Source organism: Myxocyprinus asiaticus, chromosome 20, assembly GCF_019703515.2.
Source record: "Myxocyprinus asiaticus isolate MX2 ecotype Aquarium Trade chromosome 20, UBuf_Myxa_2, whole genome shotgun sequence".
NCBI lineage: Eukaryota > Metazoa > Chordata > Actinopteri > Cypriniformes > Catostomidae > Myxocyprinus > Myxocyprinus asiaticus.
In genome coordinates, this window is record NC_059363.1 from 4,531,338 (window position 1) to 4,556,661 (window position 25,324).

Genomic DNA, 25,324 nt, shown 5'->3' on the forward strand with positions numbered 1-25,324 from the left:
AATCCCATTCTACCATATCGAACGACTTTTTGGCGTCAAGTGAGATGGCAGCGACCGGAGACTGATCATTCGCTACTGACCACATGATATTGATGAAACACATAATGTTATCAGAAGAGCTACGGCCTCAAATAAACCCCACCTGATCTATATGTATAAGAGATGTCATAACTTAATCGGTTAGCCAAAATTTTTTACAATATTTTAACATCTAGCTGGATCAGGGAAATTGGACGGTAACTCTTACACTTGCTTGGATCTTTGTCCTTTTTAAGAATCTCAGTCGTCAGTTTAGGAAGTTCTAATGGTTCCACAAAGTTTCTGATATCTTAATCAGTAGACGAAGACGTGGAACTATAGAGATCAAGATAGAATTCTTTAAAGGCGTTATTAATATCAATGGCCGTGGTAAATATTTAACCACCAGCAGATTTCACTGAGGGAATGGTAGATAAAGACTCTCTCTCTTTTATATATGTAGTCAGAAGTTACCCTACCTTGTCCTCCGACTCAAAGTATGACTGTTTTGCCCTAAATAGCCAAAACTCCACCTTCCACGACAAAATAGTATCATATCTGTATTTCAGTCGGGTCAATTCCCTGAGGCCATTAGATGACATTCGGTGCTTCAGTTTTGCCTCGGCACTTTTAATATTCCCTTCCAATTCCATGAGTTCTTGTTATTTGGATTTTGTTGATGAATGAGTCATACTGTATGATCAGGCCCCTAAAAACCGCCTTAAGTGCCTCCCAAGCCACGCCCACAGAGGATACTGAGGACCAGTTGGTCTCCATATAGATTTTGATTTCAGCCTTTAGCATTTGTTGGAATTCAGGATTTTGCAAAAGGGATACATTAAAGCACCAACTATATGATTTCTTTTTCTCCATATGTGGCAACACACCAAAACACACCAGGGTGTGATCTGAGACTAAGATGTTTTCAATTGAGCAATCCACAACAGATGAAATGAGGGACTTAGATATATAAACAAACTAAAAAAAATCTGATCTAGAGTAAATCTTATGGACTGATGGAAAAAAATGTATAGTCCCTACCAGATGGGATATTTTTATGCAACTTGAATAATAGGGGGTATTTACACTTGGTCACTTCATGGAGACTAGTCGACTAAACGGTTCTGATGCTGCTAGTTGACACTGGAATTACTAGTCGGTTAATATTTCCCCCCAATAAACTGATCAACATTTTTACACATTTACATTTGGCTTTATATTTTTACAGAAGCTGTACTTAAATTACTGTCATATTAATGTTACATATTTTAAATAGAATTAATAATACAAATATTATTTAAAAAGGAGGATATCTGGAGCGGATAAAAAGTTTAATTTCATCTCAGGCTGTGCGTGCTTCTTCCCTCTCTCACTCGCGGCACGTGCATGAAAATGTCCTCTCGCTAGACAAGCAAACTCGGCAAAGTAGTTATGAAATCACTCCGGGGGATGTGCAGGAATTGGATTACCAAATGTTTGAAAGTCCCTATGGATGTTTTCACATTTGAGTCTTCTTTAAATCTGTGTGTGTTTATATGTAATTTTTCCGCTGTGCAGGCTTTTTCAAGCGCAGGATAGTCGCCTCAGGTGAGTCAAGTCCCGTATTTCACCGGACCATGTCAACGTGTTAATTTTGCTCATCAAAAAATTTATGATTTTAAGTAGCCTAGAAAAGGACTGTTTTAGGCTAGGAATGCCATTTATTTATCTGCTGATTAAGAAGGCTATTTTCAAGGAGGTGCTGACTGCTTAATGGGTTAAATTATCTTATATTCTGTGTACACGTCATGTTTAGAATACATTAGGTTTATTTTAGGCTACTTCACAGGCCTATTTTATCTATCTTATAGCTACTTTTCTCTTCATACCTGTTATTGGTTAACGTTCTTTACCGAACAGCTGTCATATTAGATCAATGGCTAATGCACGACTGCAAGTCGTGAAATACGTGCAACTCTATTAGATTTTGCTTAGCCTACCTGTTAATTATTTTCAACAATGTCCTGACTCTTTTAATATGTTAAGTAACTTTTACTTCGTGAATTCCGTTTAGAACAGGCTATTAGGGTTGCGCTATTGGTCCAACACTATTCATTCAGTTGTTTTCAATAAATATACCTGTTAAATATTCACTAATGTTGATTCAGTGAATGTGTGTCATGTTCTATATTTAATGTACACTGATCATAATGCAAGGTAAGCACGTTTCAGATAATCTATTTCAAATCCGACACTAAATTCCACTGAAAAGGGGCATTTATCTGAAACGTGCTTACCTTGCATTATGATCAGTGTAAATGGGTCGCATAAATGATTTTTTTTTTTTTTTTTTTTACCGTTTTCTGAAGGTTGGTTTCTTTTTAGACTAGTCGACTTCAAAATTTTCATTTAAACGCCAGTGAAATGAGTTGTTCCTCAGATCCCTAATTGCTGTCCAATTGAATAAGCACATACATTCCATTAACACTTGGCCGCGTCGCTGTGTCTCCGCCAAATGGATAGAGTTCACTTTGTGAAGTGATTATGTGCATGCCGGGCAGTGAATTTAAAAACTGTGTGACTTATTATTTGATTTCTGGTTACTTTGACCAGTGCACATGTGTCTGTGTGTGTCTGGTGTGGTGTATTTTTCCCTTTGGGGCTTGTCGTAGTTAAGATACAGTTGTGCTCAAAAGTTTGCTTACCCTTGGAGAATTGTTAATATATGTACCATTTTTAAAGAAAACATGAGTGAGCAGGCAAAACGCATTTCTTTTATTTCTTATGGGATTCATATTCAACTGTAGGTTATAACAGAATGGCACAATCATGAAACAAAACATGGCAACAAAGAAAAAAATGAAATGACCCCTGTTCAAAAGTCTGCATACCCTTAGTTCTTAATACTGTGTATTGCCCCCTTTAGCATCAATGACAGCATGCAGTCTTTTGTAATAGTTGTCTATGAGGCCCCAAATTCTTGCAGGTGGTATAGCTGCCCATTCGTCTTGGCAAAATGCCTCCAGGTCATGCAAAGTCTTTGGTCGTCTTGCATGAACCACACATTTGAGATCTCCCCAGAGTGGCTCGATGATATTAAGGTCAGGAGACTGTGATGGCCACTCCAGAACCTTCACCTTCTTCTGCTTTAACCACTGGAGGGTCAACTTGGCCTTGTGCTTAGGGTCATTGTCATGCTGGAAAGTCCAAGAGCATCCCGTGCGCAGCTTTCGTGCAGAAGAATGCAAATTGTCTGCCAGTATTTTCTGATAACATGCTGCATTCATCTTGCCACCAATTTTCACAAGATTCCCCGTGCCTTTAGTGCTCACACACCCCCAAAACATCTGTGAGCCACCACCATGCTTCACAGTGGGGATGGTATTCTTTTCACTATAGGCCTTGTTGACCCCTCTCCAAACACAGCGCTTACGGTTGTGACCATAAAGCTCTATTTTGGTCTCGTCACTCCAAATTACTGTGTGCCAGAAGCTGTGAGGCGTGTCAAGGTGTTGTCGGGCATATTGTAACCGGGCTTTTTTGTGGCATTGGCACAGTAAAGGCTTCTTTCTGGCAACTCGACCATGCAGCTAATTTTTGTTCAAGTATCGTCGTATTGTGCTCCTTGAAACAACCACACCATCTTTTTCCAGAGCAGCCTGTATTTCTCCTGAGGTTTCCTGTGGGTTTTTCTGTCATCTGTTCTTAAAAATATCATAAAGTGTGTTTCTTCAAGCACATGTCTGTGTGTCTAACAGCATTTCTTGTCATTCCGAATCCGAGATGTCTTACAGTTAGCCACCATGCACGTTATATTCGCTACCTGCAATTAAATGCTTCTGTCAGTGTGCGTACTTTGCTGCCTGTGTAATTTGATACGCTGGTAAAGAACATCTAGTTTTCAATGCGTTATTTAGGTTCATTTATCATGGGTCGCAAACTCTTTATTAGGCAACTATTCACAAGGCCATTCTGTTCGTAAGGCTATTGTATTAATATTGGAAATTCCATTCATAATGTTTCCTCCTTTTACCCGGTATAAATTTCACATCGTGCTGTCCCTTAAACTGAGTAAAACCGGTAACACCATACACCGTATCAACCTTAGTGTGTACACCTGTAGTAACTTGACCTGCCTTGTAACTCAAGGTTTACACCCTGCTGTCTCTGATAATCAAGCACTTCAATCTGTGATCTGGCAATCTAGATGTAACAAAGCAACAAAAGACAGGCCTCTAGACATTCCCTCATGCGTTCTTAAAAGAACAGCTGGGTTTCAGATCGTTGTGTGATCATTTACCTGTATGTTACAGGTAGCGGTTGTAAAGGTGAAAAGTTCAGACAAGGTGTTTGCCATGAAGATCCTCAACAAGTGGGAGATGTTGAAAAGAGCAGAGGTACCTGATTTCTGTCTTTTATATATTAAAATGAATTGCTCATTTGATATGGAAAATGTAATCACATCAAAACAAATATAAATGCAAAAGAATGTTGAAATATTTGTGTTTATTTTTACCAGACAGCATGTTTTCGGGAGGAACGGGACGTGCTGGTGAACGGGGACTGTCAGTGGATCACCACACTGCACTACGCCTTTCAGGACGAGAACTTCCTGGTAGGCTTCTACCCTTTGGGTGCCCCTGACTTCACATCCATAACAGAAGCTTTTGATCAGATCAGACTTCATTAATCAGTCCCCTCTATTAAGTATTAGTGGTATCTGAATGGTCTCAGTCTGTTAAATGAGAACAGAGAGACTTTTTTTTTTTCTCCCCCAAATTTGGAATGCCCAATTCCCAATGTGCTCTAAGTCCTCGTGGTGGCGTAGTGACTCGCCTCAATCCGGGTGACTCGCCTCAGTCCGGGTGGCGGAGGACGAATCTCGCATCTTATCACGTGGTTTGTTGAGCACGTTACTGTGGAGACATAGCGTGTGTGGAGGCTTCACGCTATTCTCCGCGGCATCCACGCATAACTCACCATATGCCCCAACGAGAGCGAACCACATTATAGTGACCACGAGGAGGTTACCCCATGTGACTCTACCCTCCCTAGCATCTGGGCCAATTTGGTTGCTTAGGAGACCTGGCTGGAGTCACTCAGCACACCCTGGATTCAAACTCGCGACTCCAGGGGTGGTAGCCAGCATCTTTACTCACTGAGCTACCCAGGCCCCGAACAGAGAGACTTTGAATTGAGTGGACTGGAGAAAACCACACCTTTGGCCAGTTCCCATGTGTGAATTTATTACTATGAGAATGAAAGTGAAGTCAAGCCAGAAAATAATGGGGCCATTTTATGTGGTTTGTGTGAGGTTTGTCTTGGCCTGCCAACAGCATTTTCTACAAGTCTGAATGGTGTGATTATTGCTCATTAGGGTTGTATTATGTACCACAGAAAACATAACATACTACAAGCCTCAACTCTAGTTCTACATTTATCTGACTTTTTATCTTTTATTGTTCTATCTGTTCATCTGTCTGTTGTTCCATATCTGTCTATTGTTCTATTTATCTGTCATTCTGTCTGTCTGTCATTACATCTGTTGTTCTGTCTCTGTCTGTCGTTCTATCAATCGTTCGGTCTAACTATCTCTCATTCTATCGATCATTTTGTCATTTGATCTGTCTGTCATTCTCTCTGTTTGTCTGTCTGTTGATCTGTCTCTCATTCTTTTTGTTGTTCTGTCTATCGTTCTATCTGTCTGTCTGTGTCTGTTGGTCAGTTCTATCCAGCATTCTGTCTGTTCTATCTGTCTGTCTGTCGTACTATCGTTCTGTCTGTGTGTCGTTCTATATATTGTTCTACCTTTTATTCTGTCTGTCTTTTTCTTCTATCTGTCGTTCTGTCTGAACGTCATTCTCTGTTTATCTGTCTGTCTATTGATCTGTCTATCATTCTGTCTTTTGTTTTATTGTTCTTTCTGTCTGAGTCTATGTCTGTCATTCTGTCTGTCTTGTTCAATCTGTCTGTCTCTGTCATTCTATCTATCGTTCTATCTGTCAGTCTGTCTTTCTATGTATTGTACTAATGTTTTATATGTCTCTTTCTGTCTGTCTCTTCTATCTGTCGTTCTGTCTGTGTGTCTTTCATTCTATCTATCTGTTGTTTTTTCTGTCTATCGTTCTGTCTCATTCTGTCTATCGGTCTGTCTCAGTCGTTCTATTGCTCTGTCTGTCTATCTGTCATTCTATTGTTCATTTTTTTCTTTGTCATTCTATCAATCGTTCTGTCATTCTATCCATCTGCCTTTCTAGCTGTCTGTCTGTCTGACTATAGTTCTATCCTGTCTGTCTGTCGGTCTCTTGTCCTATCTATCATTCTTTTTATCATTTGATCTGTCTGTCTGCCTGTTATCAGAAGTTGATGCGCAGGTGACTTTAGTTTGAAAGTCTAGATTAGCACATTGTTGTCATTGGTCTATATAATTTTACAGCATTTATGTCATAGCATCTGTTTTCTGCAGTACCTGGTTATGGATTACTATGTGGGTGGCGACCTCTTGACCCTGCTTAGTAAGTTTGAGGACCGATTACCGGAGGACATGGCACGATTCTATTTGGCTGAGATGGTTTTGGCAATTGATTCTGTGCATCAGCTTCACTACGTTCACAGGTGAGACTACAGATGAATTCAGCTTCTGCCTACTACTGGCTATTTGTTGTTTCTCTTTCCATTTTGTTGTCTGCTGAATGACCTGTGACATTTGGGCCAAAATGCATGGAAGTAATTTGTGTACAACAGTGTGTGGGAATGTGAATTCTTTTGGGAACACAGGAAGTGACCAAATTGTTCTGATTTGTGCAATCACAGAGGGCATTTCAAAGCTGTGTATCTGGCTGGCCTGTTGTTGTCTTACTGTATATGTGGAGGGCTCTTTCAGGGATAATGCATAGAGGCGCCTGGCCTCTCAGATGGAATTTATTTATTCTGGGCTGACTAATTGCAGACTACTGCTGTGGAGCAGAGCGAAACTTCATGAGTACAGTTTGCGCACTGGGAACTCAAATAAGGACGATAATTACAGGTTTAACCACCCCGGCTGTGAGAGATTTGTTTTGGACAATTTAGAAAAGGGAAAAGGTACTGTGGGCAACTCCCTACCAAGAAAGAAAAATAGACTTAGTTCCATTTTTAACAACGTTCAAGTCAGCTTGCCATTTTGGGACTGATTTACTCTAGTTTAAAATGAATGGTTGAATAACCACCTCCATAGTAAAAACAGCATTTGCTTTGTTATGAATGGTGACTTGTCTCAAATAAACCCCAAACCCTCTTAAAACCTCTGCATTTTTGTCAAAGTTTCCATTAAAACACACATTTTTCCCTTGTAATTAATTTTTGGTGGGTATATCTTTTAATTTTACAGTCACATTTTTTCAAACCACATAAAAACATCCATTTATGTCAAATACTTAAGATTAATCAAGTAATTTGACATATTCTCAGTCTGCAATTATGGCTGTTAATCTTAAATAAATCAAATCAACAAATACAAAAGTGTGTAAATAATGCACAAGAAATAATAATGACATAATACAACAACACTCTGCTAGAATACATTCTAAATGATCCACTGTTTTGTATTTTAGATCATAACCGTTCTCTATTGTCTAACGTTATGGTAGATTTTGGTGTAATCACTTTCAAATTTTGAAATTGTTTTCTTTGTATTTAGGATTTTGAGAGCTGTTTTTGTTTTCAAAAGCCACTTCATATTAGCTACACTCATTTCAGCAGTTCGTCTCTTGAATTATTCTCATTCCACATGCATGCAGGTATGTGACACGCCCAGCGGAAACCCTTAGAATACCATCTAATCTTGCTATGAGAGCGTCTGGTCAGTGTCATGCCGTCATGACAGCTCATACACATATCCCTCTGAGAGCCCAGCATCGTGACTGCGATTCTGACACCTTATTGTCACTACTAAAGCTCTGACTGCACTAGCACTGCCACCTGCAGTCTGTATAATATCCAATATTATTTTGTTGCTGATATTAAATCAACCAACATTGTGTATTGTGCAGTGATTTTAATACGCTTTTTATTTGGCTACTAATTATCCTAAAAACTGTGCCAGTGGGCTGGTTTCGCTTGTGTATCGTGACTTGTATGAGAGTTTTAAAACCTCAGTAGCATTACTGTTGTTGTAGGTGGGTAGTTTTATGGTGTTAATTAAATTAAGAAAGGTGTTAAGTTTAGTTTGATTTCACATAGTACCTTAAAGTCTATGTTCCATATAACTAGTTGATGAAAAATATCTTGTATCCAGTGTAAACATGAAATGCAATTAATAATGTAAATGCAATTTTCAGGGTTTTTCCTGGGCCAAAAATGGTCTCCGGTGGTGGCTGATTTACATGGTCATCACACATGTGATGCAGTTTTTTTTTTAAATTTATTTATTTATTTATTTTTTTACAAAAATTATGATATTATTACAATTAATATTTAAGGTATGTAGTTGCACTTCATGTCCAAATTGTCATGTCCTAACATTGTAATGTCCAAATAGGTCTCAAAGGTCCAGCAGCCAAAATACCAAATAAAGCAGCACAGCTTACGCTTTATTTCAGTTTTCTTTATTGTTACAGTTTTCTATAAACTGAGTAGCTCATAGTGTTTTTGAGCTGTCAGTTTCAATGAATCTGTTAAAAACACTGGTTCAGCGATTCATATGACTATCCTCTTGATTGGAAAAAAAAAAAATCCCTTTTTAGCCATTTCATACATAATACATAAATAGTACAATTTGTGGCTGAATGATTTTGAATATCAGAATCAGAATCAAAATTAGCTTTATTGCCAAGTATGCTTACACATACAAGGAATTTTTCTTGGTGACAGGAGCTTCCAGTGTACAACAATACAAAAACAGCAACAAGACTTTTAAAAAATAATTAAAATTGAAAAAAAAAATAGATAAATATTGAAAAGAAAAAGTATATATAGATTACACAATAGACTATATATATATAATATATATATACACTATATGGACAAAAGTATTGGGACACCCACACATTACACCTACAGGAGCTTTTATGACTTCCCATTCTAAATCCATAGGCTTTAGTATCAAGTTGGTCCCCCCCTTTGCAGCTATAACAGCTTCCACTCTTCTGGGAAGGCTTTTTTGAAATGTTAAATCCTCAGCTTACCAAGACACTTTGGAAAATTCTATGCTTCCAACTTTGTGGAAACAGTTTGGGGAAGCCCTTTTCTGTTCCAGCATGACTGTGCCCCAGTGCACAAAACAAGGTCCATAAAGGCATGGTTGGATGAGTTTGGTGTGGAAGAACTTGACTGGCCCACACTGAGCCCTGACCTCAACCCTATCGAACACCTTTGGGATGAACTAGAACGGAGATTGCGAGCCAGGACTTCCGGCCAACATCAGTGTCTGACCTCACAAATGCTCTTCTGGAAGAATGGGCAAAAATTCCAAAATCTTGTAGAAAGCCTTCCCAGAAGAGTGGAAGCTGTTAAAGCTGCAAAGGGGGGACCAACTTGATATACAGGTGCATCTCAATAAATTAGAATGTCGTGGAAAAGTTCATTTATTTCAGTAATTCAACTCAAATTGTGAAACTCGTGTATTAAATAAATTCAATGCACACAGACTGAAGTAGTTTAAGTCTTTGGTTCTTTTAATTGTGATGATTTTGGTTCACATTTAACAAAAACCCACCAATTCACTATCTCAAAAAATTAGAATACATCATAAGACCAATAAGAAAAAACATTTTTAGTGAATTGTTGGCCTTCTGGAAAGTATGTTCATTTACTGTATATGTACTCAATACTTGGTAGGGGCTCCTTTTGCTTTAATTACTGCCTCAGTTTGGCGTGGCATGGAGGTGATCAGTTTGTGGCACTGCCGAGGTGGTATGGAAGCCCAGGTTTCTTTGACAGTGGCCTTCAGCTCATCTGCATTTTTTGGTCTCTTGTTTCTCATTTTCCTCTTGACAATACCCCACAGATTTTCTATGGGGTTCAGGTCTGGTGAGTTTGCTGGCCAGTCAAGCACACCAACACCATGGTCATTTAACCAACTTTTGGTGCTTTTGGCAGTGTGGGCAAGTGCCAAATCCTGCTGGAAAATGAAATCAGCATCTTTAAAAAGCTGGTCAGCAGAAGGAAGCATGAAGTGCTCCAAAATTTCTTGGTAAACGGGTGCAGTGACATTTTTTTCAAAAAACACAATGGACCAACACCAGCAGATGACATTGCACCCCAAATCATCACAGACTGTGGAAACTTAACACTGGACTTCAAGCAACTTGGGCTATGAGCTTCTCCACCCTTCCTCCAGACTCTAGGACCTTGGTTTCCAAATGAAATACAAAACTTGCTCTCATCTGAAAAGAGGACTTTGGACCACTGGGCAACAGTCCAGTTCTTCTTCTCCTTAGCCCAGGTAAGATGCCTCTGACGTTGTCTGTGGTTCAGGAGTGGCTTAACAAGAGGAATACGACAATTGTAGCCAAATTCCTTGACACGTCTGTGTGTGGTGGCTCTTGATGCCTTGACCCCAGCCTCAGTCCATTCCTTGTGAAGTTCACCCAAATTCTTGAATCGATTTTGCTTGACAATCCTCATAAGGCTGTGGTTCTCTCGGTTGGTTGTGCATCTTTTTCTTCCACACTTTTTCCTTCCACTCAACTTTCTGTTAACATGCTTGGATACAGCACTCTGTGAACAGCCAGCTTCTTTGGCAATGAATGTTTGTGGCTTACCCTCCTTGTGAAGGGTGTCAATGATTGTCTTCTGGACAACTGTCAGATTAGCAGTCTTCCCCATGACTGTGTAGCCTAGTGAACCAAACTGAGAGACCATTTTGAAGGCTCAGGGAATCTTTGCAGGTGTTTTGAGTTGATTAGCTGATTGGCATGTCACCATATTCTAATTTTTTGAGATAGTGAATTGGTGGGTTTTTGTTAAATGTGAGCCAAAATCATCACAATTAAAAGAACCAAAGACTTAACTACTTCAGTCTGTGTGCATTGAATTTATTTAATACATGAGTTTCACAGTTTGAGTTGAATTACTGAAATAAATGAACTTTTCCACGACATTCTAATTTATTGAGATGCACCTGTGTATATATATATATATATATATATATATATATATATATATATATATATATATATATATATATATATATATATATATACACACACACACACACACACACTACCGGTCAAAAGTTTTGAAACACTTACCCATTCTTTATTAAAATTTTTTTCACATTTTAGAATAATAGTAAAGTCATCAAAACTATGGAATAACATAAATGGGACTATGGGAATTATGTTGTGACTAAACAAAATCCAAAATAAATCAAAACTGTGTTATATTTTAGCATCTTCAAAGTAGTCACCCTTTGCCTAGAATTTGCAGACATGTACTCTTGACATTTTCTTGAGGTATCACCCTGGGATGCTTTTTAAACAGTATTGAAGGAGTTCCCATCTATGTTGGGCACTTATTGGCTGCTTTTCTTTATTATTTGGTCCAACTCATCAATTTCAAAAACTCTTTCAGCAGTCCGAACTGTCCTTTGTAGTCTTCTGATATCTGATTTCGGAGCTGAACCAAACCAGATAGTTATAGAAGTGCAGAGGACAGATTCAATGACTGCTGAGTAGAACTGTATCAGCAGCGCCTGTGGCAGGTTGAAGTTCCTCAACTGGCGAAGGAAGTACAACCTCTGCTGGGCCTTTTTCACAATGGAGTCAATGTGTGCCTCCCACTACAGGTCCTGTGAGATGGTAGTGCCCAGGAACCTGAATGACTCCACTGCTGCCACAGTGCTGTTTAGAATGGTGAGGGGGGACAGTGTTGGGGGGTTCCTCCTAAAGTCCACAATCATCTCCACCGTTTTGAGCGTGTTCAGCTCAAGGTTGTTTTGACTGCACCAGACAGCCAGCTGTTTAACCTCCCTTCTGTATGCAGACTCATCGTCGTCTCGGATGAGGCCGATGACAGTGGTGTCATCTGCAAACTTCAGGAGCTTGACAGAGGGGTCCTTGGCGATGCAGTCATTGGTGTAGAGGGAGAAGAGTAGTGGGGAGAGCACACATCCCTGGGGGGCACCAGTGCTGATTGTACAGGTGCTGGAAGTGAATTTCCCCTGTCTCACAAGCTGCTGTCTGTCATAAAGCTGGTAATCCACTGACAGATAGACGTGGGAACAGAGAATTGGTGTAATTTAGTCCGGAGAATAGCTGTGATGATGGTGTTGAAAGCCGAACTGAAGTCCACAAAAAGGATCCTTGCATATGTACCTGGTCTGTCCAGATGTTGCAGGACATGATGCAATCCCATGTTGACTGCATCATCCACAGACCTATTTGCTCTAAGCAAATTGAAGGGGATCTAGAAAGGGTCCAGTAATGTCCTTCAGGTGGGCCAACACCAGTCTCTCAAATGACTTCATGACCGCAGACGTCAGGGCAACAAGTCTGTAGTCATTAAGTCCTGAGATTTTTGGTTTCTTTGGGATGGGGATGATAGTGGAACGTTTGAAGCAGCATGGGACTTCACACTACTCCAGTGATCTATTGAAGATCTGTGTGAAGATGGGGGCCAGCTGGTTATCACAGGATCTAAGACATGCAGGTGAAACGCCATCTGTGCTTTCCTTATCCTTTGTTTTTGAAAGACACGGCACACATCATCTTCTCAGATCTTAAGTGCAGGTTGAGTGGGAGGAGGGGGATTGCAGGAGGTGTTGGTGTTTGTGTGCAGTGAAGGTCAGAGCGGGTGTGGGGTGTGAGATTGGGCCTTTCAAATCTACAGTAGAACACATTCAGGTCGTCAGCCAGTTGTTGGTCCACCACAGGGTTGGGGGCAGGAGTCCTGTAATTCGTAAGTTGTTTCATGCCACTCCACACTGATGCATGGTCGTTAGCAGAAAACTTGTCTGAAAACTCTGAGTATCTTCTTTTAGCCACTCTGATTCCCTTATTCAGTGTGTTCCTGGCCTGATTGTACAAGACTTTATCCCCAACACTGTAAGCATCCTCTTTGGCCTGACGAAGCTGCCTGAGTTCTGCTGTAAACCATGGTTTGTCGTTGTTAAATGTTAAATAAGTCTTAGTAGGAATGCTCATATCCTCACAGAAACTGATATATGATGTTACAGTATCTGTGAGCTCGTCCAGATTGGTGTCTGCAGCTTCAAAAACACTCCAATCAGTGCAGTGAAAGCAGGTTTGTAGTTCCAGCTCTGCTTCATTGGTCCATCTCTTTACAGTCTATACTACAGGTTTAGCAGATTTTAATTTCTGTCTATAGGTTGGAAGAAGATGAACCAGACAGTGATCAGATAGTCCCAAAGCTGCTCTAGGGACAGACCGATATGCATCCTTTATTGTTGTGTAGCAGTGATCCAGTATATTTCCGTCTCTGGTGGGGCATGTAACGTGCTGTTTGTATTTGGGCAGTTCACGTGTGAGGTTTGCTTTGTTAAAATCCCCAAGAATAATAATAACTGAGTCCGGGTATTGTTGTTCCGTGTCTGTGATTTGATCAGCCAGCTGTTTGGCGCGATATACACACTCACCAGAATAAACGAGGAAAACTCCCGCGGCGAGTAGAACCTCTTACAGTTGATAGAGTGCTTACAAATTAGGACAGCACATCTTCTTTAACGTTGTTACATCTGTACACCAACTTTCATTGATATAAAAGCATGTTCCACCGCCTCTTGTTTTCCCCGTTAACTCCGCAATGCGATCCGCTCTGAACAGCTGGAAGCCCGGCAGATGTAACGCGCTGTCCGGAATGGCTTCACTCAGCCAGGTTTCTGTGAAGCACAAGGCAGCAGAGGTTGAAAAGTCCTTGTTTGTGCGGGTGAGGAGATGTAGTTCATCCGTTTTGTTAGGGAGAGAGCGGAGATTCGCAAGATGAATGCTCTGCAGCGCTGTTCAAAATCCACGCTGACGGAGCCTGCGTCTCCCAAAAAACACAGCCGCGCCTCCAACTAAAACGTCCAGCAAAGCATCTGAATATTAAAAATCCAGGAAAAGATTGACTGGTATATGCTGTCGAATGTTCAGCATTTCATCTCTGGTAAAACTGACTGGAAAAAGATTACTAAACACAGGACAAACAAACAAAAACAAAACAATAGGGGCGCTCCACACCGAGGCGGCCATCCGTGGCGCCATCATGATGCATTCGTCAAATATTGCTATATAGTCAAAACATTGTCAAAAGTCTGAAAAATATCAAGATATATATATATATATATATATATATATATATATAACTATATCACATCCACTGTTACCTACTATATTTGAAATAGTAGGACAATATTTATGTATACTGTATATAGTATTTATAGTATTTTTATGTGTTGGCAGCTTGAATGAAACCTGTTAAATGATACATACAGAGAAATTGCATAATATACATAGCCATTTCTTATAGATCAGTTTGCGCAGTTGCACCAGTTTCATACACTAACCTGCAAACTCATCAGTGCCACTTTGTTCATTCTTGAAGAAGTACAAAAACCTTTTGTAAGGTGACTAGATTCACAACTTTGGAGTGCCACCTGCACCACATCGATGCATCCTGTGTGGGACACCTGTACCTTTGTCCTACCCTCACCACAGGAGATGGTGAAGCAGCACAAATAGCAGGTTTATTGTTTAAGAAATCTACCAAGCATCCTGTATGCACTGTTCTGACGAGTCGCCAGGTGTGCGCACGAGTGAGAGACTGGCAATGAGCAACAGGAAAGAGAAAGAGAGCGCAAGAGGAAAGACATTGGAGGCAGCAGAGACTAAATAATTAGAAAAGAACAAGCACCACCCACGTCTCCCGAACCGCCATCTCATCATTATTTTCTGCTGGTTTTTTTCCGCTCTGTGCAAATCAGTGCAATAATGGACGCGAGCTCGTCTTTAATGTTGTTTTTTGACATGTAATCATGAATAAACTTTCCCGTTGCTATATGCTTTTGAGTTTGTGAATGATCCAGTCTGCAATCAGTTTGTGTGCACTTGGCTTTAGTACACACGTTTCAAACATCTGTCATTGGTGCGCACTTAAGCGCCACTGCGCTGCCGTGGTTTAAACTGATCTCAGAATTTTTGAGAACTGATCCAGAATCATTGGAGAAAAAATCGTGATGCATCAGAGAATCTATTTTTTTCTCCCACCCCTAGTCATGGAAAGGAGAAGCTGACATCTGCATGCTCACTGAAACCGATATCTCGTAGTCAACCTGGACCAGCAACCTCGGCTTGGGATAGATTTATTCTAAATAATAATTTAATGTCATTAAATAAAAATTATTAACAGTGCTTTAAACATATAAATGTAAAAACACAGTACACCAACAAAACAGTTTTTGTAATTACTGCAATTTTCTCAAAACCTGGTAGCTTAGTCAGACCTGTCTGTCACAGCACAACTTACAGTCTAAGAACCCCAATTTTGGTCAAAATGTAAAGTTACTGTGTTTTGCACAGCAGAATAATCAATAAGAAAAAATTTAGATATATCAGGAATCGCTTTGGAATCGGATCGTGACTCCCAGAATCAGAATGGGATTGAACCATGAGGTGCCTAAACATTCAAACCCCTACCTGCGACGCTGCGCTCCTCGTCTGGTGTGCGACCAGCTTCAGTATTAAGTACAGTAAATATTGTAATCACCCCCTTGTGGCCTCCCAAAGCGATTATGCCGGACTACATTAAACGGAAGGTTACCTGATAATGAATTCGAAAGCACACAATTTAGGCTTGTAATTTAAATGCAGACTAATATTAATATATCGACGCCTCGAAAGCATATCGAGAAAAAAGCGTGTCGATCAATAATCGATGTATCAATATTTTATGACATTCCTACTTGTGAGCACACTAATTAAAAAAAAATAGTAGGGATTATACAGTACTGCACAGATTACAGTAAGCAGTACGCTAGTATTTCACTCCGAAAATATCCAAAGTGTGTTGTGGGATCGTTATGGGGCTTGTGTAGGGTTTGTGATTCAGGGTGTGGTGGGGCACAGCTGCACCGGGTCTGATCTTGAATCTTGGCCTGGAATTCCAGGAGCTCCCAGTGGAATGAACAGCACTGCAGCTTCTTAGATCTCACCACAGATCCTCAGCCACATCACTGATCACAATCTGCAGAAGAAAGCCCCTCACATTCCTGTGGTATTCTTTAGCAGGAAACTGACACTGAAGTCAGCAGTAAACTACTCTGTGACCTTGCAGAGCTTCCTGTTCTTAGTGTAGCAGCCGTAAGGCTTGAGAGAGATTTCATGAAGTACAGCTAGACTTCACTATAATGACTGAGGATGTCATTAGTAACTGTAACTCATTGTGGTTTGAGAATATGGGGTCATGCCTCCTATGCGTACATTTCAATGTCCCCATCATATACATCTTAATATATTGGATACAATATTCAACCATTTTTTAAAGATGGAACTATCGAATTTCAGTTAATTTTCTTTCATAACAAGATTACAATTAAATTAACATAGAGGTGAATTTTAAAGCATTGCACTACTAGATTAGAGTGGATAAGTGGTTACCGTTGCTCGCTCTGACAAGCTTTGCAGAACTTCCCGTTGAAATGAATGGAAAATTGCTGTGAACTGCATGGTTTTTGACAAAACATTTTCATAAATGGAATGGTTAATATTCTTATATGGGCTGTAATGAAGAGTGACATTTTAAATCATATTTATCCGTGGGTTTTTGTAAAAGGAATTGTTAAAATACACATTTATTTGATTAAAATCTGTGGAGACAGTGAATCAGGATTGAGGCAAATGATTATCACAGTCACTTGAAAAGAGAAAAGCATCATTTGATAGCGATTACACACCTGATAACATTAGTGTAAGTGAGCAGAACTGCTCAAAACGTCCATGACACATTCTGTTTCATTCTTAAAATAAAGTCATTAGCTTTATTCAACTTAAAGCAAATGTAGGTGTCCTTGCTGATGTTATACATGTTAATTTGGGAATGAGGGCTGACACAGTTTTATCCATAGCATACTCTTCTCAAAATGTATGTAAAGGTTTTTAACGAAAGAAAAAAGCACTGAAAGTCCTCTACCTCGTGTAGCTTAAAGCTACTCAAACACACATTACTCCCGTTGGCTCTCATTGGGGGAAAAAAGCAAATGCTTGTTAGAGAAATGGTGGAAAACAACAGTTGCTAAAATAGGATTGTCAGAAATGCCAAATTGGGAAGAAAACGGGAGGAAAAAAAAGAATGTGATATGTCAGAATAATAGTGATTTATTTCAGCTTTTATTTCTTTCATCACATTCCCAGTGGGTCAGAATTTTACATACACTTCTTTAGTATTTGGTAGCATTGCCTGTAAATTGTTTAACTTGGGGCAAACGTTTTGGGTGGCCTATCACATGCTTCTCACAATAAGTTGCTGGAATTTTGACCCGTTCCTCCAGACAGAACTGGTGTAACTGTGTCAGGTTTGTAGGCCTCCTTGCTCACACACGCTTTTTCAGTTCTGCCCACAAATGTTCTGTCAGATTGAGGTCAGGACTTTGTGATGGCCACTCCAATACATTGACTTCGTTGTCCTTAAGCCATTTTCCCTCTAATTTGAAGGTATGCTTGGGGTCATTGTCTATTTTTGGAAGACCCATTTGTGACCGAGCTTTTAATTCCTGACTGATGTCTTGAGATGTTGCTTCAATATATCCACATAATTTTCCTTCCTCATGATTCCTTCCTATTTTGTGATGTGCACCAGTCCGTTCATTGTGACCGGGGACTTTAACAAAGCCAATCTCAAATCAATCGAACCAAAATACCACCAACATATCAGTTTCATCACACAAGGGGACGGGTTTTGGACCATTGCTGCTCTCCCTTCCGGGATGGCTACAAATCCCTCCCCCGCCCACCATTTGGCAAATCAGACCACTCTTCCATTCTGCTTCTGCCCACTTACAGGCAGAAACTGAAACAGGAAGCACCCACCCTCAGAATGATCCAGTGCTGGTCAGACCAATCAGATTCTACGCTACAAGACTGTTTTGATCACGTGGACTGGGAGATGTTCTGGTCTGCCTCTGATGACAACATCGAGGTTTATGCCGATAGCAGAAAGTGCGTAGAGGACGTTGTTCCTACCAAAACAATATGGATCTACCCCAACCAGAAACCATGGATTAATAGCGATGTTTGTGCAGCACTTAATGCACGGACCTCCGTGTTTAATTCCGGGAACGCGGAGGAGCATAAACAAGCCAGTTATGCCCTCCGCAAAACTATCAGAGCAGCAAAACGCCAGTACAGGGACAAGATTGGAGGACAGTTCAATACCACCAACTCTAGAAGCATGTGGCAGGGAATTAATATCATCACAGACTACAAAGAGAATAAAAACTCCACCGTGAAAACCGCTGCCTCTCTCCCGGATGAGCTTAATAATTGTTATGCTCATTTCGAGGGAAATAACACTGCCCTCGCGGAGAGAGCTCTCGTGGCCGAAGCTACAGAGGTTATTCACTCTCCGTCTCTGTAACCTGATCCTTCTGACGGATGAATATCCGTAAAGCCGCGGGTCCAGACGGCATTCCGGGCCGCGACATCAGAGCATGCGCGAACCAACTGGCTGGTGTTTTTATGGACATTTTCAACATATCCCTCTCCTTGTCTGTAGTCCCCACATGCTTCAAAACGTCCACCATTGTGCCTGTACCAAAGCAATCCAAAATCACTTGCTTAAATGACTGGCGTCCTGTTGCTCTGATCCCCATCATCAGCAAATGCTTTGAGAGGCTAATCAGAGATTACATCTGCTCTGTGCTGCCTGCCTCACTGGACCCATTGCAGTTTACTTACCGCAACAACCGCTCCACTGATGATGCCAGTGCATCTACACTACACACTGCTCTCTCCCACCTGGAAAAAAGGAACACTTATGTAAGAATGCTGTTTGTAGACTACAGCTCAGCATTCAACACCATAGTGCCCTCCAAGCTTGATGTGAAACTCTGGGCTCTGGGCTTAAACAGCTCGCTGTGCTGCTGGATCAGGGACTTCCTGTCAAGCAGACGCCAGGTGGTTAGAATGGGCAGTAACATCACCTCATCACTGACCCTCAACACTGGAGCCCCGCTGGGCTGTGTTCTCAGCCCACTCTTGTACTCTTTGTACACACATGACTGTGTGGCAACACACAGCTCCAATGCCATCATTAAGTTTGCTGATGATACGACGGTGTTAGGTCTGATCATTGACAATGATGAAACAGCCTACAGAGAGGAGGTGCACACTCTGACATGCTGGTGTCAGGAGCACAACCTCTCCCTCAATGTCAGCAAGACCAAGGAGCTTGTGGTGGACTTCAGGAGAAAAGACAGAGAACACAGCCCCATCACAATCAATGGAGCACCGGTGGAGAGAGTCAGCAGCTTCAAGTCCCTCAGTGTCCACATCACAGAGGAACTCACATGGTCCGTCCACACTGAGGCCATTGTTAAGAGGGCTCATCAGTGCCTCTTCTTCCTGAGACGGCTGAAGAAGTTTGGAATGAACCACCTTATCCTCACATGGTTCTACACCAGCACTGTAGAGAGCATCCTGACTGGCTGCATCACCGCCTGGTACGGCAGTAGCACTGTCCTCAACCACAAAGCCCTGAAAAGGGTGGTGCGAACTGCCAGACACATCATCGGAGGTGAGCTTCCCTCCCTCCAGGACATATATACCAGGCGGTGTGTGAAAAAGGCTCGGAGGATCATCAGATACTCCAGCCACCCGAGACATGGGCTGCTCTCACTGCTACCATCAGGCAGGCGGTATCGCAGCATCAGGATCCGCACCAGCCGACTCCATGACAGCTTCTTCCCCCAAGCAGTCAGACTTTTGAACTCTTGATCTCTCACAATCAATATACATCAGCACTGCAATTTATCAATTTTATTATCTCACACCGGACTGTCATAAATTATATTCTCTCTTAACAACACACTGGCAACTGACTATCAACCGACAGCCTGAATGTCAATACAGTACAATACAACCTACTGTATATTTTATTTATGCTTTATATACTATTTTTTATTGTATGTGTATTCTATATTATTTGTATGTGTATTCTATATTGTGTATATTGTATACTGTACATTGTATATTATTATTATTGTGTTGTGTAATTATGTGTATATTAGATATGTAAATTGTGTTGTGCAAATCTGATGTTTATTGTAAATTGGTATATGTCTCATCACTGTCATGACTGCTATGTTGCTCGGAACTGTACCCAAGACTTTCACCCACTGTTGCACTTTTGCATATGGTTGTGTGACAGTAAAAAGTGTTTTGATTTGATTTTGATTTGAAATTGTTTTGGAGCAGTGGCTTCTTCCTTGCTGAGCAGCCTTTCAGGTTATGTAGATATAGGACTCGTTTTACTGTGGATATAGATACTTGTCTACCTGTTTCCTCCAGCATCTTCACAAGGTCCTTTGTTATTGTTCTGGGATTGATTTGCAGTTTTCTGTAATAATTCTGCTTACTGAAAATACAGAATTATGGTAAATACATATGCTGCTTACACACTGTCACTGATTACATTGAAAATATTTCAAATTAAAATTGTATTTTTCTAAAATATTATTGTTTCTGATTACTTCTAAATGTTCTTTTCAAAAAGACATATTTAATGGAAGTGCATGCTTATCCAGTTAAATAATAATAATTTACTGAAGAAATCAAATCAGACAAGACATTTGACATTAGGATTATTGTATATTCTCCCATAGCATTATTATACATAATATTCAGCATTATGTAAAGTAGATTAATATGGCACTACCATTAAACCTCTGTAAACTTAAATTTTCTCTTGTGTAGTCAAAGCAGATCACTCTCATGCTTCAAATGGACATTTGATCCCTCGCACTGAAAATGCGTGTCTCTATCCCGCTCCTGGTACACCCTGTATTACATTCATTTACATTACGCAGGTGTAGGACGTAGCACGTATTGGATGGAACAGATGCAAAAAAGAATCGTGCCACAATAAACCATTACACCCCTAGTATTAGGTTTAGTAGTCTAAAACATGCTATCCTATTGGATTACATTCCAAATTATGGCATGATAATATCAAACAAAATTGTTCAATATATATCAAAATTAACTTCAAATTGACACCCTCATGTACAGTAAGATAACTCTCAATTGCTAACTTTAGTTCTTTATTTCCATCCTGTTAGGTTTCGTCCTGTTAATTTTTTAAATATTGAAGTTATCATTCAAGTTTAAATGCCTGTGCTAGACCATGATAATATTTCTGTAAGACTGGTGTACAGTTCTTTAAAAATACTTGCATTGCAACATGAGCATGGTCGTTTTTTATTCATAAGGTATTGCATAACAGGAATGATCCATATAAGGTTTTCTTTTCTTGGGAGATTCTTCTCAGGAGTGTTTAGAATGGGAAATCAGCCTCTCCTCGCAGCTCAGATCCAATTGATTGTGTAATCTGGGTTAATATTGATTCAGGTGTTAATGTTTTCCACTTCAATGAATCGCTGGCAGAGAAAATCTGGGCTGGGCTTGATTCTGATAATGGGGTCGGTCTCTATCCCGTAGACACACACACACACACACACACACACACACACACACACACATATATGCACTTCAGTCATTTAAGAGCTCTGTTTGATGCAGCATGTCTTTGACTCTTTGTTTAGTGTAGTCAGCTTGTGCTAATTCAGTTATTGAACCTCCTGTGCAGATATTGATTATGGTTTCTGAAGGGACTCCCTCTTTCCCCTCTCTGGGGGGAATAAGTTAATGACACAGGATAGATGCGATCATTTCCTGACCAGTTCCTCTGGGTCTCTGAGACCCAATTGTCAATAGCTGTCATCAGATAATGACTTAAAATGCTGTTGTCAGCATCTTTACATACAATCGTCATTTAGTCTTTTCTGCATCATTATATTTTTTTTTTGACTGAATTAAATGAGCTGTTAATGTAAATTAGGCTAATTGAGTCTTTATTGTTGCTTATAGTATTTGTACAAGACTGTAACTGCAGAAATTGGGAGGTCAAGTGACATCAAGTGTTGGGAAATAACTAACTAAAGTTATGACTGTTACAACTATTATCCATGTAACTACATTATTCATTAACATGATCATTTCATTTTAGTCATTGAAGAGTGTTCCCAAAAATATTTAAGCAGCATCTAACATCTTGTTATTGTAGCTAAATAATAGATAAATACTGCTATTTATCGCTGTTTACAATTCAAATATTTATTCTAGTTTGCAATTCTATGAAGCATGGTGTTTTTTTGTTGTTGTTTTAATTTTTGTCACTCTAACTGAAATCCTTTGTGCCAGATAAATAGCATATCGTCAGTACTAATGATCGACCGATATGGATTTTCCCTGCTCTCTGGATATGGCCAATGCCGATATCCAGAGAGCAGGGTGGCCTATAGGTAGATACAATGCTGATATATCACACAATTTAATATAGTAAATAACATAAACATAAAATTGCTACAAAATGAATATAGCACTATATTTACTCAATTTCACACTAAATTTTAACTTTGTAAAAAAGTTCAATAATATTGTATTTTAAATGGTAGATAGCAGTTTCTTCTGATTTCTGTTTAGTCATAAAATTTTAGTAAATTATTTGCACACGAAGAAATTAATATATTAGGAAGAAGGAAATAACAGAACACACAGTAGTCACAGATGACGTGCACATTAACAATCGCATTTTCTCAAAAAATACAGAATCAAACCAATTGTAAATACAGTGCATAGTGAATAAGACATTATTTATAGCACACATGAAGCGCATTTACTTTGAAGTTGCACTCACGCGCTCGTGCGGATCCAGTGCAAGCAGCATTCTCCTGACAGTTTAAATGGCCTGGATCACCTGCTTGGACTGTCACGGACTGCCGTCATGGTTTGTGAATCAGAGGAACTTTTAAATTTTTAAAAAAAATAGAAAATAGCTGATTGTAGAGTAAACATGCTCATGGCTGTAAGTAATCTATTTGTGGAAGGGTTCGGGGGATGTTTGCTGTTGTCTCCTCCCCACTCACGAGACAGACAAATAACAAATAGATGCAAGAGAAAGGAATGCTAGGTCACCACAATGATGGCCATTGTTGGCTGTTTACGCATTTAAAGGGAACATTACAAGTTTTGAAGTACAGCTCAAGATTTTGGACTGCCTAGCTATGGGAAAACCGTTTCAGTTCATTCGTCTCTCTCTCTCTCTCTCTCTCTCTCTCTCTTTCTCGCTCTCTCTCTCGCTTTCAATTCAGTTTATTGTGCTTTGTTGGCATGGCAAAAATTTAAAATTTTTCATTTTGCCAAAGCTTAGCTACAAAATAAGTAATATAAAGTATAATAGAAATAGTTCAAATGAAGTAAATAAGTAACATTAATAAATTCATTAAAATGACAGTGCTTTGAAAACAAAAGTTTTAACTTTTTCTGACCCTTGCAAAACTCATCACTCCGATGCTTGGGTACTCCAGGTAGTTGCCAGGTGGTTGCCAAGTCTCTATGATGTTCTGGTACCTGAATATGACTCGAGTCCCTCATTCAATATAAGTCTAAGGGATTTTTTTAACCAGTTTTGTTTCACGCCAGATATATGATTTAGGATTAGAAGTTTGTTCATATTCCTAAACCTAAGTCTGAGCAATAGTAATAGAGCGAAACAGTGTCCGTCCAATTTTCCAGTGATTTTGGTTCCGATTTAAGAGATCTTTAAGTGTTTCCCCCCCCCCATTTATTTTTTATTGTGATTTAATTAAATGCTTCATAAAAAGTCGTGAACCAAATCAATCAGTGAATCAAAACATTACAAACTTTGATTTGAGCAACCGTTTTTGAAAATCAGACAAAACAACTGTGTACCTATTAGGGGTGTAATGATCCATCAGTCAAATTACCAACAATGCGATGTCATCAATGCAATGCATGAACATCGATGTATATTTTTTTAAGATGCACCCTTATTAGGTGGGGGGCCTGGGTAGCACAGTGGTAAAAGCCACCTGGCTACCACCCCTGGAGTTCGTTAGTTCGAATCCCAGGGCGTGCTGAGTGACTCCAGCCAGGTCTCCTAAGCAACCAAATTGGCCCGGTTGTTAGGGAGGGTAGAGTCACATGGGGTAACCTCCTCGTGGTCGCTATAATGTGGTTCGTTCTCTGTGGGGCGTGTGGCGAGTTGAGCGCGGATGCCGCGGTGGATGGCGTGAAGCCTCCACACACGTTGTGTCTCCATGGCAACGCGCTCAACAAGCCACATGATAAGATGTGCGGGTTGATGATCTCAGACACGGAGGCAACTGAGATTCATCCTGCGCCACCCGGATTGAGGCGAATCACTACGCGACCACGAGGACTTAAAAGCACACTGAGAATTGGGCATTCCAAATTGGGGGAAAAAGGAAAAAAAAAAAAGATGCACCCTTATTTTGACACATTAATGCCAGCCACGTCCGTACACATTTCCATCAGGCGATGCAGCAAGCTTATGCTGTTCTCGCTATATCTCGTTTTATAAGTGCTAAATATGCTTCTCATGTGGGACACGGATTGCAGATAATGTAATCGAATTAAAAATTAGCCAAAAACTATCCATTTAAAGTTTTGATAAGCTTAGAAACAATATATTTTGATTTTATTGCAAAATATTCAGATATATTCCAAGATATAAGTAATTTGAGCATGTAGGTAGACCGACTTGATTGCGTCATTCAAGGTGCATCATGGGAGTGGGCGGTTGCTGCAGAGCTTTTTTGTGCATTTGTCTTCCCGTGATTCTCTGATTGGTGGATTGTTTCTCTTTAGGATCATGGGTAGTGTAGCTCTTCACCAGAAATTCCGCTATTAAGTTGAAATAACATGGACTGATGGCTTCAAAGGAAGCATATTCCATTGATTAACAACCTTGAAACTCAAGGTAGGTCTGTCTTTAAAGGTTTATAAGTTATTGTTAAAAATCGCCTATGGAAAAAATTATGGGAATTTTACTTCCGGAACCAGACTGTTGTGCTATTGTGATCCTTGCCTTGGGAAACACCACTAATAGCAATGCAGAGTAGCTAAACTAAGACAATTTTGCTTTCTCTGTCTGTTTCTCTCGACTGTGTTAATATTGGGAATGTGTGGAATTCTCTCTCTCTCTCTCTCTCTCTCTCTCTCTCTCTCTCTCTCTCTCTCTCTCTCTCTCTCTCTCTCTCTCTCTCTCTGTCTTTCAGTATTTTGGCAGTATGGATCTCTTTTTCTGTAAACAC

General features: G+C 40.0%; 1 protein-coding gene across 4 annotated transcripts in view; it reads left to right on the top strand.

The window, feature by feature from the left end:
- The window catches only part of cdc42bpaa (CDC42 binding protein kinase alpha (DMPK-like) a), a 99,658-nt gene that overhangs the window by 32,644 nt on the left and 41,690 nt on the right, over positions 1 to 25,324 (top strand). For all 4 annotated transcript variants that reach the window (XM_051646438.1, XM_051646439.1, XM_051646441.1 and 1 more), the window contains 3 exons: positions 4,311 to 4,394; positions 4,517 to 4,612; positions 6,464 to 6,612. In XM_051646438.1, coding sequence (XP_051502398.1) covers positions 4,311 to 4,394; positions 4,517 to 4,612; positions 6,464 to 6,612 — 329 coding nt within the window. The remainder of the gene's footprint in view (positions 1 to 4,310; positions 4,395 to 4,516; positions 4,613 to 6,463; positions 6,613 to 25,324) is intronic.